The sequence below is a fragment of the Panulirus ornatus genome, chromosome 12, assembly GCF_036320965.1.
Source record: "Panulirus ornatus isolate Po-2019 chromosome 12, ASM3632096v1, whole genome shotgun sequence".
Lineage (NCBI taxonomy): Eukaryota > Metazoa > Arthropoda > Malacostraca > Decapoda > Palinuridae > Panulirus > Panulirus ornatus.
In genome coordinates, this window is record NC_092235.1 from 30,212,257 (window position 1) to 30,227,031 (window position 14,775).

Sequence of the window (14,775 nt, forward strand, 5' to 3'; positions counted from 1 at the left end):
GGTGTACAGGCCAGGTCAGGACCCACCTGCACTATGAGGCAGGTGTACAGGCCAGGTCAGGATCCACCTGCACTATGGGGTAGGTGAACAGGCCAGGTCAGGACCCATCTGCCAACCAGCTGGTTATACGTTGTGTTTACAAACTGACTAGCATTCCACGGGCTAGCCAAATGGCCCGCCTCATCCCCCAGGGCCAGCCAAGTGGCCCGCCCAGCCGGCGGGGGCCAGCCAAGTGGCCCAGCCAAGAATTCCATTGCAGATTTATCCCCTCAAGCCAGGCTCGGGGGCGGAGCCTGGCACTACTCCACTACCAAGAATGTCTTGTGTTGTATATTGCTCTTCCCCTACCCTACCCCAGGCTAGCACTATGACAGCCCCTACCCTACCCCAGGCTAGCACTATGACAGCCCCTACCCTACCCCAGGCTAGCACTATGACAACACTTATCCTACCCCAGGCTAGCACTATGACAGACCCTACCCTACCCCAGGCTAGCACTATGACAGCCCCTACCCTACCCCAGGCTAGCACTATGACAGCCCCTACCCTACCCCAGGCTAGCACTATGACAGCCCCTACCCTACCCCAGGCTAGCACTATGACAACACTTACCCTACCCCAGGCTAGCACTATGACAGACCCTACCCTACCCCAGGCTAGCCTTCTGACAAACCCTACCCTACCCCAGGCTAGCCTTCTGACAGCCCCCTACCCTACCCCAGGCTAGCAATATGACAGCCCCTACCCTACCCCAGGCTAGCACTATGACAGCCCCTACCCTACCCCAGGCTAGCACTATGACAGCCCCTACCCTACCCCAGGATAGCACTATGACAGCCCCTACCCTACCCCAGGCTAGCCTTCTGACAAACCCTACCCTACCCCAGGCTAGCCTTCTGACAGCCCCCTACCCTACCCCAGGCTAGCACTATGACAGCCCCTACCCTACCCCAGGCTAGCACTATGACAGCCCCTACCCTACCCCAGGCTAGCACTATGACAGCCCCTACCCTACCCCAGGCTAGCACTATGACAGCCCCTACCCTACCCCAGGCTAGCACTATGACAGACCCTACCCTACCCCAGGCTAGCACTATGACAGCCCCTACCCTACCCCAGGCTAGCACTATGACAGCCCCTACCCTACCCCAGGCTAGCACTATGACAGCCCCTACCCTACCCCAGGCTAGCACTATGACAGCCCCTACCCTACCCCAGGCTAGCACTATGACAGCCCCTACCCTACCCCAGGCTAGCCTTCTGACAAACCCTACCCTACCCCAGGCTAGCCTTCTGACAGCCCCCTACCCTACCCCAGGCTAGCACTATGACAGCCCCTACCCTACCCCAGGCTAGCACTATGACAGCCCCTACCCTACCCCAGGCTAGCACTATGACAGCCCCTACCCTACCCCAGGCTAGCACTATGACAGCCCCTACCCTACCCCAGGCTAGCACTATGACAGCCCCTACCCTACCCCAGGCTAGCCTTCTGACAGCCCCTACCCTACCCCAGGCTAGCACTATGACAGCCCCTACCCTACCCCAGGCTAGCCTTCTGACAGCCCCTACCCTACCCCAGGCTAGCCTTCTGACAGACCCTACCCTACCCCAGGCTAGCACTATGACAGCACTTACCCTACCCCAGGCTAGCCTTCTGACAGCCCCTACCCTACCCTAGGCTAGCACTATGACAGCCCCTACCCTACCCCAGGCTAGCACTATGACAGCACTTACCCTACCCCAGGCTAGCCTTCTGACAGACCCTACCCTACCCCAGGCTAGCATTATGACAGCCCCTACCCTACCCCAGGCTAGCACTATGACAGCACTTACCCTACCCCAGGCTAGCACTATGACAGACCCTACCCTACCCCAGGCTAGCACTATGACAGCCCCTACCCTACCCCAGGCTAGCACTATGACAGCCCCTACCCTACCCCAGGCTAGCCTTCTGACAGCCCCTACCCTACCCCAGGCTAGCCTTCTGACAGCCCCTACCCTACCCCAGGCTAGCACTATGACAGCACTTACCCTACCCCAGGCTAGTCTTGTGACAGCGCCTACCCTACCCCAGGCTAGCCTTCTGACAGCCCCTACCCTACCCAAAGCTAGTCTTGTGACAGCCCCCTACCCTACCCCAGGTTAGCACTATGACAGCACTTACCCTACCCCAGGCTAGTCTTGTGACAGCGCCTACCCTACCCCAGGCTAGCCCTATAACAGCACTTACCCTACCCCAGGCTAGTCTTGTGACAGCCCCTACCCTACCCCAGGCTAACACTATGACAGCCCCCTACCCTACCCCAGGCAAGCCTTCTGACAAACCCTACCCTACCCCAGGCTAGCCTTCTGACAGCCCCCTACCCTACCCCAGGCTAGCACTATGACAGCACTTACCCTACCCCAGGCTAGTCTTGTGACAGCCCCTACCCTACCCCAGGCTAGCACTATGATAGCCCCCTACCCTACCCCAGGCTAGCCCTATAACAGCACTTACCCTTCCCCAGGCTAGTCTTGTGACAGCCCCCTACCCTACCCCAGGATAGCACTATGACAGCACTTACCCTACCCCAGGCTAGTCTTGTGACAGCCTCTACCCTACCCCAGGCTAGCACTATGACAGCCCCTACCCTACCCCAGGCTAGCCTTCTGACAGACCCTACCCTACCCCAGGCTAGCATTATGACAGACCCTACCCTACCCCAGGCTAGCCTTCTGACAGACCCTACCCTACCCTAGGCTAGCCTTCTGACAGCCCCTACCCTACCCCAGGCTAGCCCTAAAACAGCACTTACCCTTCCCCAGGCTAGTCTTGTGACAGCCCCCTACCCTACCCCAGGCTAGCCCTATAACAGCACTTACCCTACCCCAGGCTAGCCTTCTGACAGACCCTACCCTACCCCAGGCTAGTCTTGTGACAGCGCCTACCCTACCCCAGGCTAGCCCTATAACAGCACTTACCCTTCCCCAGGCTAGTCTTGTGACAGCCCCCTACCCTACCCCAGGCTAGCCCTATAACAGCACTTACCCTTCCCCAGGCTAGTCTTGTGACAGCCCCCTACCCTACCCCAGGCTAGCCCTATAACAGCACTTACCCTTCCCCAGGCTAGTCTTGTGACAGCCCCCTACCCTACCCCAGGATAGCCCTATAACAGCACTTACCCTTCCCCAGGCTAGTCTTGTGACAGCCCCCTACCCTACCCCAGGCTAGCCCTATAACAGCACTTACCCTACCCCAGGCTAGTCTTGTGACAGCGCCTACCCTACCCCAGGCTAGCCCTATAACAGCACTTACCCTACCCCAGGCTAGCCCTATGACAGACCCTATCCTATTCCAGGCTAGTCTTATGACAGCGCCTACCCTACCCCAGGATAGGCCTATGACAGCCCCTACCCTACCTCACGCATGTCCTATGACAGCTCCTATCCTGCCCCTACCCAACCCTCTTTTGCCCTTTGACAGCCCTACCCTATCCCAGGCCAGCCCTATGACAGCCCCTACTCTACCCTAGGCTGGCCCTATGACTACCCCTGCCCTGATCTAGGGTCCGCCCTAGGCCCATCCCTGCCCTACAGGTCGGGGAGGGAGGGAGGGAGGGAGGGGACACATGGTGTGGGCTGCTGCCCTAAAGCAAGGTAAGGCAGTAGGGAGCAGCCCAAGCAGCGATAAGAGCTCCCTCACCCACCCACAGGGGCAGGTTTGGGACAGTGTACCTGGCGGAAGAGAAGCAAACAGGCCAGAGGTTTGCAGCCAAGATTGTGAGTACCAAGAGGAACCAAGATCGAGCAAACGCAGAGCGGGAGGTGGATATAATGAAGGCCCTCAACACACACCCTCGTCTGATCCAGCTGTATGAAGCTTATGACATGAGCAAAGAAATGTGTCTCGTGCTAGAGATGTAAGTATCTCTCTCATTACACCTTGACACTTACTATACTCTCCTGATAGATACAGCTAATATATCCTCCTGATAGATACAGCTAATATATCCTCCTGATAGATACAGCTAATATATCCTCCTGATAGATACAGCTAATATATCCTCCTGATAGATACAGGTAATATACCCTCCTGATAGATACAGGTAATATATCCTCCTGATAGATACAGGTAATATATCCTCCTGATAGATACAGCTAATATATCCTCCTGATAGATACAGGTAATATACCCTCCTGATAGATACAGGTAATATATCCTCCTGATAGATACAGGTAATATATCCTGATAGATACAGGTAATATACCCTCCTGATAGATACAGCTAATAAATCCTCCTGATAGATACAGGTAATATATCCTCCTGATAGATACAGGTAATATATCCTCCTGATAGATACAGCTAATATATCCTCCTGATAGATACAGCTAATATATCCTCCTGATAGATACAGCTAATATATCCTCCTGATAGATACAGCTAATATATCCTCTTGATAGATACAGCTAATATACCCTCCTGATAGATACAGCTAATATATCCTCCTGATAGATACAGCTAATATATCCTCCTGATAGATACAGGTAATATACCCTCCTGATAGATACAGCTAATTTATCCTCCTGATAGATACAGCTAATATATCCTCCTGATAGATACAGGTAATATATCCTCCTGATAGATAAAGGTAATATATCCTCCTGATAGATACAGCTAATATATCCTCCTGATAGATACAGCTAATATATCCTCCTGATAGATACAGCTAATATATCCTCCTGATAGATACAGGTAATATACCCTCCTGATAGATACAGCTAATATATCCTCCTGATAGATACAGGTAATATACCCTCCTGATAGATACAGCTAATTTATCCTCCTGATAGATACAGCTAATATATCCTGATAGATACAGGTAATATATCCTCCTGATAGATACAGCTAATATATCCTCCTGATAGATACAGCTAATTTATCCTCCTGATAGATACAGCTAATATATCCTCCTGATAGATACAGCTAATATATCCTCCTGATAGATACAGCTAATATATCCTCCTGATAGATACAGCTAATATATCCTCCTGATAGATACAGCTAATATATCCTCCTGATAGATACAGCTAATATATCCTCCTGATAGATACAGCTAATATATCCTCCTGATAGATACAGCTAATATATCCTCCTGATAGATACAGCTAATATATCCTCCTGATAGATACAGCTAATATATCCTCCTGATAGATACAGCTAATATATCCTCCTGATAGATACAGCTAATATATCCTCCTGATAGATACAGCTAATATATCCTCCTGATAGATACAGCTAATATATCCTCCTGATAGATACAGGTAATATATCCTCCTGATAGATACAGCTAATATATCCTCCTGATAGATACAGCTAATATATCCTCCTGATAGATACAGCTAATATATCCTCCTGATAGATACAGCTAATATATCCTCCTGATAGATACAGCTAATATATCCTCCTGATAGATACAGCTAATATATTCTCCTGATAGATACAGCTAATATATCCTCCTGATAGATACAGGTAATATACCCTCCTGATAGATACAGCTAATTTATCCTCCTGATAGATACAGCTAATATATCCTCCTGATAGATACAGCTAATATATCCTCCTGATAGATACAGCTAATTTATCCTCCTAATAGATACAGCTAATATATCCTCCTGATAGATACAGCTAATATATCCTCCTGATAGATACAGCTAATATATCCTCCTGATAGATACAGGTAATATACCCTCCTGATAGATACAGATAATATATCCTCCTGATAGATACAGGTAATATATCCTCCTGATAGATACAGGTAATATATCCTCCTGATAGATACAGCTAATATATCCTCCTGATAGATACAGGTAATATATCCTCCTGATAGATACAGCTAATATATCCTCCTGATAGATACAGGTAATATATCCTCCTGATAGATACAGGTAATATATCCTCCTGATAGATACAGGTAATATATCCTCCTGATAGATACAGCTAATATATCCTCCTGATAGATACAGCTAATATATCCTCCTGATAGATACAGGTAATATACCCTCCTGATAGATTACAGCTAATATATCCTCCTGATAGATACAGGTAATATACTCCTCCTGATAGATACAGCTAATATATCCTCCTGATAGATACAGCTAATATATCCTCCTGATAGATTCAGGTAATATATCCTCCTGATAGATACAGCTAATATATCCTCCTGATAGATACAGCTAATTTATCCTCCTGATAGATAACAGCTAATATATCCTCCTGATAGATACAGCTAATATATCCTGATAGATACAGCTAATATATCCTCCTGATAGATTACAGTAATATATCCTCCTGATAGATACAGGCTATATATCCTCCTGATAGATACAGCTAATATATCCTCCTGATAGATACAGCTAATATATCCTCCTGATAGATACAGGTAATATATCCTCCTGATAGATACAGCTAATATATCTCCTGATAGATACAGGTAATATATCCTCCTGATAGATACAGGTAATATATCCTCCTGATAGATACAGGTAATATAACCTCCTGATAGATACAGCTAATACATCCTCCTGATAGATACAGGTAATATATCCTCCTGATAGATACAGCTAATATATCCTCCTGATAGATACAGGTAATATATCCTCCTGATAGATACAGGTAATATATCCTGATAGATACAGGTAATATATCCTCCTGATAGATACAGCTAATATATCCTCCTGATAGATACAGCTAATATATCCTCCTGATAGATACAGCTAATATATCCTCCTGATAGATACAGCTAATATATCCTCCTGATAGATACAGCTAATATATCCTCCTGATAGATACAGGTAGGTGAGTTTGAATGGTGAAAAACTGGAGGAAGTGAAGTGTTTTAGATATCTGGGAGTGGATCTGTCAGCGGATGGAACCATGGAAGCGGAAGTGGATCATAGGGTGGGGGAGGGGGCGAAAATTTTGGGAGCCTTGAAAAATGTGTGGAAGTCGAGAACATTATCCCGGAAAGCAAAAATGGGTATGTTTGAAGGAATAGTAGTTCCAACAATGTTGTATGGTTGCGAGGCGTGGGCTATGGATAGAGTTGTGCGCAGGAGGATGGATGTGCTGGAAATGAGATGTTTGAGGACAATGTGTGGTGTGAGGTGGTTTGATCGAGTAAGTAACGTAAGGGTGAGAGAGAGGTGTGGAAATAAAAAGAGCGTGGTTGAGAGAGCAGAAGAGAGTGTTTTAAAATGGTTTGGGCACATGGAGAGAATGAGTGAGGAAAGATTGACCAAGAGGATATATGTGTCGGAGGTGGAGGGAACGAGGAGAAGAGGGAGACCAAATTGGAGGTGGAAAGATGGAGTGAAAAAGATTTTGTGTGATCGGGGCCTGAACATGCAGGAGGGTGAAAGGAGGGCAAGGAATAGAGTGAATTGGAGCGATGTGGTATACAGGGGTTGACGTGCTGTCAGTGGATTGAATCAAGGCATGTGAAGCGTCCGGGGTAAACCATGGAAAGCTGTGTAGGTATGTATATTTGTGTGTGTGGACGTGTGTATGTACATGTGTATGGGGGGGGGGGTTGGGCCATTTCTTTCGTCTGTTTCCTTGCGCTACCTCGCAATACGCGGGAGACAGCGACAAAGTATAAAAAAAAAAAAAAAAAAAAAAAAAAAAGATACAGGTAATATACCCTCCTGATAGATACAGCTAATTTATCCTCCTGATAGATACAGCTAATAAATCCTCCTGATAGATACAGGTAATATATCCTCCTGATAGATACAGCTAATTTATCCTCCTGATAGATACAGCTAATATATCCTCCTGATAGATACAGCTAATATATCCTCCTGATAGATACAGGTAATATATCCTCCTGATAGATACAGCTAATATATCCTGATAGATACAGCTAATATATCCACCTGATAGATACAGGTAATATATCCTCCTGATAGATACAGGTAATATACCCTCCTGATAGATACAGCTAATTTATCCTCCTGATAGATACAGCTAATATATCCTCCTGATAGATACAGGTAATATATCTTCCTGATAGATACAGGTAATATATCCTCCTGATAGATACAGGTAATATATCCTCCTAATAGATACAGCTAATATATCCTCCTGATAGATACAGCTAATATATCCTCCTGATAGATACAGCTAATATATCCTCCTGATAGATACAGCTAATATATCCTCCTGATAGATACAGGTAATATATCCTCCTGATAGATACAGCTAATATATCCTCCTGATAGATACAGGTAATATATCCTCCTGATAGATACAGCTAATATATCCTCCTGATAGATACAGGTAATATACCCTCCTGATAGATACAGGTAATATATCCTCCTGATAGATACAGCTAATATATCCTCCTGATAGATACAGCTAATATATCCTCTTGATAGATACAGCTAATATACCCTCCTGATAGATACAGCTAATATATCCTCCTGATAGATACAGCTAATATATCCTCCTGATAGATACAGGTAATATACCCTCCTGATAGATACAGCTAATATACCCTCCTGATAGATACAGCTAATTTATCCTCCTGATAGATACAGCTAATATATCCTCCTGATAGATACAGCTAATATATCCTCCTGATAGATACAGCTAATATATCCTCCTGATAGATACAGCTAATATATCCTCCTGATAGATACAGGTAATATACCCTCCTGATAGATACAGCTAATATATCCTCCTGAGAGATACAGGTAATATACCCTCCTGATAGATACAGCTAATATATCCTCCTGATAGATACAGCTAATATATCCTCCTGATAGATACAGGTAATATACCCTCCTGATAGATACAGCTAATTTATCCTCCTGATAGATACAGCTAATATATCCTCCTGATAGATACAGCTAATTTATCCTCCTGATAGATACAGCTAATATATCCTTCTGATAGATACAGCTAATATATCCTCCTGATAGATACAGCTAATATATCCTCCTGATAGATACAGCTAATATATCCTCCTGATAGATACAGGTAATATATCCTCCTGATAGATACAGCTAATATACCCTCCTGATAGATACAGGTAATATATCCTCCTGATAGATACAGCTAATATATCCTCCTGATAGATACAGGTAATATATCCTCCTGATAGATACAGGTAATATATCCTCCTGATAGATACAGGTAATATATCCTCCTGATAGATACAGGTAATATATCCTCCTGATAGATACAGCTAATATACCCTCCTGATAGATACAGGTAATATATCCTCCTGATAGATACAGGTAATATATCCTCCTGATAGATACAGGTAATATATCCTCCTGATAGATACAGGTAATATATCCTTAAGTATAATTATCAGTGTAGCGTGTGAGACAGGCCGGCAACACGTGAATGTATACATGACGGAGAAATAGTTTACACTGAGGCAGTGTACCTGAAGATTCATGGTTTACCTCAGGCATTGTGCCTCATGGAGATGGTTTACCCCTGGCTGTGAGCTGGTTTACCGCCGGCGTTATACCAGGGAGAGATGGTATACCTCATGCAGTGTATCTGGAAGGAACATGACTTATCGCAGGTAGTATACCTTGCAGAAAGGCGTTTTTTCCCCAAACAATGTTCTTGGAGGAGGGAAATGGTTTACCTTAGTGCACTTGCCGGAAAAGGGGTGGTTACTTTGAGAGTGTACTTATCGGAGAAGGGTAGTTTACCTGAGTTTATCTCAGCAAGTGTACCTGGCTGAGAGAGGTGGTTTACCCAAAATAATGTACTTGGATGAGATGAGTGGCTTACCTGAGACCGTTTAGGTGGCCGAGAGAAGTGGTTTACCTGAGATTGTATGTAACGGAGAGGTGGTTTACCTCAGACAGTGTATCTGGCGGAAAGAAGTGGTTTATCAGAGAGTGTAAGAGGCGGAGATAGGGGTTGCTTTAGGCAGTGTACCTGATGAGGATATAGTTTACCTCAGAGTGTAAAACGCCGGTTTACCTTAAAGAGTGATCATGCCTGGCGGTAAGGTAGTTACCTTCAGACAGTGTATCCGGCGGAGACATGGTTTACCGCATAGTGTACCTAGCGGAGAGATGGTTTACCTCAGTAAGTGTATGTGGCAGAGACAAAAGGTTTGCCTCAGTGTACCTGGTAGAGTGAGAAGGATTATCTCAAAAACTGTACTTGGCGGAGAGACGTTAAACAAGTTTACCTGGAGATATAAGGTTTACCTAAATGTGCCTGGGAAGAGACGCCTTCCTTAGTATACATTGGGGAATGAGATGGTTCACTTGTGAGTGTCACTTGGGAATGAGATGGTTCACTTGTGAGTGTCACTTGGGAATGAGATGGTTCACTTGTGAGTGTCACTTGGGAATGAGATGGTTCACTTGTGAGGGTCACTTGGGAATGAGATGGTTCACTTGTGAGGGTCACTTGGGAATGAGATGGTTCACTTGTGAGTGTCACTTGGGAATGAGATGGTTCACTTGTGAGTGTCACTTGGGAATGAGATGGTTCACTTGTGAGGGTCACTTGGGAATGAGATGGTTCACTTGTGAGTGTCACTTGGGAATGAGATGGTTCACTTGTGAGGGTCACTTGGGAATGAGATGGTTCGTAGTGTATATGATGGCCTTATTGTCATCAACAGGAGACACGTGACCATAAATAACGGTTCTATTATTCAATAAGAACTTGTATACAAGATGGATCTCATAATAAATCCAGTATATCATCATTCTAAATGATCATCTTATATACCACAATATGAAATGAAGCACAAAACCATACACTGTCTCTCCCACCAGGTAAGGCAGGTGTAAACACTGTCTCTCCCACCAGGTAAGGCAGGTGTAAACACTGTCTCTCCCACCAGGTAAGGCAGGTGTAAACACTGTCTCTCCCACCAAGTAAGGCAGGTGTAAACACTGTCTCTCCCACCAGGTAAGGCAGGTGTAAACACTGTCTCTCCCACCAGGTAAGGCAGGTGTAAACACTGTCTCTCCCACCAGGTAAGGCAGGTGTAAACACTGTCTCTCCCACCAGGTAAGGCAGGTGTAAACACTGTCTCTCCCACCAGGTAAGGCAGGTGTAAACACTGTCTCTCCCACCAGGTAAGGCGCGGTCTGAAGCTTAGCTCTTGTGTCCACAGTGTGGAGGGAGGCGAGCTGTTTGAACGAGTGATCGACGAGAGTTTTGTGTTGACCGAGAAAGCGTGTACTGTCTTCGTCCGTCAGATCTGTCAAGGTGTAGAATATATTCATTCCAAGAACATATTACATCTGGACATGAAGGTATGTGTAGCAACCCTCTCACCCTCAGCACCCACATAGGCACCATCCCACTAGACAAACAATCACCCTAGCACCACTCCGATAGACATACAGCCACACTACCACCACCCTAGTAGTCATACAGCCACCCTAGCACCGCCCCAGTAGCCATACAGCCACCCTAGCACCACCACAGTAGCCATACAGCCACCCTAGCACAACCCCAGTAGTCATACAGCCACCCTAGCACCACCACAGTAGTCATACAGCCACCCTAGCACCACCCCAGTAGTCATACAGCCACCCTAGCACCACCCTAGTAGTCATACAGCCACCCTAGCACCGCCCCAGTAGCCATACAGCCACCCTAGCACCACCACAGTAGCCATACAGCCACCCTAGCACAACCACAGTAGCCATACAGCCACCCTAGCACAACCACAGTAGTCATACAGCCACCCTAGCACCACCACAGTAGCCATACAGCCACCCTAGCAACACCCCAGTAGCCATATAGCCACCCTAGCACCGCCCCAGTAGTAATACAGCCACCCTAGCACAACCCCAGTAGCCATACAGCCACCCTAGCACCACCCCAGTAGTCATACAGCCACCCTAGCACCGCCCCAGTAGTCATACAGCCACCCTAGCACCGCCCCAGTAGCCATACAGCCACCCTAGCACAACCCCAGTAGTCATACAGCCACCCTAGCACCACCACAGTAGCCATACAGCCACCCTAGCACCACCCCAGTAGTCATACAGCCACCCAAGCACAACCCCAGTAGTCATACAGCCACCCTAGCAACACCCCAGTTGCCATACAGCCACCCTAGCACCGCCCCAGTAGCCATATAGCCACCCTAGCACCACCACAGTAGTCATACAGCCACCCTAGCACCACCCCAGTAGTCATACAGCCACCCTAGCACCATCCCAGTTGCCATACAGCCACCCTAGCACCACCACAGTAGCCATACAGCCACCCTAGCACCACCCCAGTAGTCATACAGCCACACTAGCACCATCCCAGTTGCCATACAGCCACCCTAGCACCGCCCCAGTAGCCATACAGCCCCCCTAGCACCACCACAGTAGTCATACAGCCACCGTAGCACAACCCCAGTAGTCATACAGCCACCCTAGCACCATCCCAGTTGCCATACAGCCACCCTAGCACCGCCCCAGTAGCCATACAGCCCCCCTAGCACCACCACAGTAGTCATACAGCCACCCTAGCACCACCCCAGTAGTCATACAGCCACTCTAGCACCGCCCCAGTAGCCATACAGCCAACCTAGCACCACCCCAGTAGCCATAAAGTCACCCTAGCACCACGCCAGTAGTCATACAGCCACCCTAGCACCGCCCCAGTAGTCATACAGCCACCCGAGCACCGCCCCAGTAGCCATACACCACCCTAGCACCACCCCAGTAGTCATACAGCCACACTAGCACCGCCCCAGTAGTCATACAGCCACCCTAGCACCACCCCAGTAGTCATACAACCACCCTAGCACCACCCCAGTAGTCATACAGCCACCCTTGCACCACCCCAGTAGTCATACAGCCACCCTAGCACCGCCCCAGTAGTCATGCAGCCACCCTAGCAACGCCACAGTAGCCAGACAGCCACCCTAGCACCGCCCCAGTAGTCATACAGCCACCCTAGCACCACGCCAGTAGCCATACAGTCACACTAGCACCACTCCAGTAGTCATACAGCCACCCTAGCACCACCCCAGTAGTCATACAGCCACCCTAGCACCACCCCAGTAGTCATACAGCCACCCTAGCACCACCCCAGTAGTCATACAGCCACCCTAGCACCACCCCAGTAGTCATACAGCCACCCTAGCACCACCCCAGTAGCCATACAGCCACCCTAGCACCACCACAGTAGTCATACAGCCACCCTAGCACCGCCCAGTAGTCATACAGCCACCCTAGCACCCCCAGTAGTCATACAGCCACCCTAGCACCACCCCAGTAGTCATACAGCCACCCTAGCACCACCCCAGTAGTCATACAGCCACCCTAGCACCCCCCAGTAGTCATACAGCCACCCTAGCACCACCCCAGTAGTCATACAGCCACCCTAGCACCACCCCAGTAGTCATACAGCCACCCTAGCACCACCCCAGTAGTCATACAGCCACCCTAGCACCGCCCCAGTAGTCATACAGCCACCCTAGCACCACCCCAGTAGTCATACAGCCACCCTAGCACCACCCCAGTAGTCATACAGCCACCCTAGCACCACCCGTAGTCATACAGCCACCCTAGCACCGCCCCAGTAGTCATACAGCCACCCTAGCACCACCCCAGTAGTCATACAGCCACCCTAGCACCACCCAGTAGTCATACAGCCACCCTAGCACCACCCCAGTAGTCATACAGCCACCCTAGCACCTCCCCAGTAGTCATACAGCCACCCTAGCACCACCCCAGTAGTCATACAGCACCCTAGCACCACCCCAGTAGTCATACAGCCACCCTAGCACCTCCCCAGTAGTCATACAGCCACCCTAGCACCACCCCAGTAGTCATACAGCCACCCTAGCACCACCCCAGTAGTCATACAGCCACCCTAGCACCACCCCAGTAGTCATACAGCCACCCTAGCACCAGCCCCAGTAGTCATACAGCCACCCTAGCACCGCCCCAGTAGTCATACAGCCACCCTAGCACCACCCCAGTAGTCATACAGCCACCCTAGCACCACCCCAGTAGTCATACAGCCACCCTAGCACCGCCCCAGTAGTCATACAGCCACCCTAGCACCACCCCAGTAGTCATACAGCCACCCTAGCACCACCCAGTAGTCATACAGCCACCCTAGCACCACCCCAGTAGTCATACAGCCACCCTAGCACCACCCCAGTAGTCATACAGCCACCCTAGCACCAGCCCCAGTAGTCATACAGCCACCCTAGCACCGCCCCAGTAGTCATACAGCCACCCTAGCACCGCCCCAGTAGTCATACAGCCACCCTAGCACCACCCCAGTAGTCATACAGCCACCCTAGCACCACCCCAGTAGTCATACAGCCACCCTAGCACCGCCCCAGTAGTCATACAGCCACCCTAGCACCACCCCAGTAGTCATACAGCAACCCTAGCACCACCCCAGTAGTCATACAGCCACCCTAGCACCACCCCAGTAGTCATACAGCCACCCTAGCACCAGCCCCAGTAGTCATACAGCCACCCTAGCACCGCCCAGTAGTCATACAGCCACCCTAGCACCACCCCAGTAGTCATACAGCCACCCTAGCACCACCCCAGTAGTCATACAGCCACCCTAGCACCGCCCCAGTAGTCATACAGCCACCCTAGCACCGCCCCAGTAGTCATACAGCCACCCTAGCACCACCCCAGTAGCCATACAGCCACCCTAGCACCACCCCAGTAGTCATACAGCCACCCTAGCACCACCCCAGTAGCCATACAGTCACCCTAGCACCACCCCAGTAGCCATACAGCCACCCTAGCACCACCCCAGTA

General features: G+C 48.8%; 1 protein-coding gene across 3 annotated transcripts in view; it reads left to right on the top strand.

Moving 5' to 3' along the window:
• LOC139751993 (uncharacterized) overlaps nucleotides 1-14,775 on the top strand; it is a 94,231-nt gene that overhangs the window by 59,430 nt on the left and 20,026 nt on the right. For all 3 annotated transcript variants that reach the window (XM_071667748.1, XM_071667749.1, XM_071667750.1), the window contains 2 exons: nucleotides 3,696-3,902; nucleotides 11,148-11,289. In XM_071667748.1, the coding sequence (XP_071523849.1) occupies nucleotides 3,696-3,902; nucleotides 11,148-11,289 (349 nt within the window). The remainder of the gene's footprint in view (nucleotides 1-3,695; nucleotides 3,903-11,147; nucleotides 11,290-14,775) is intronic.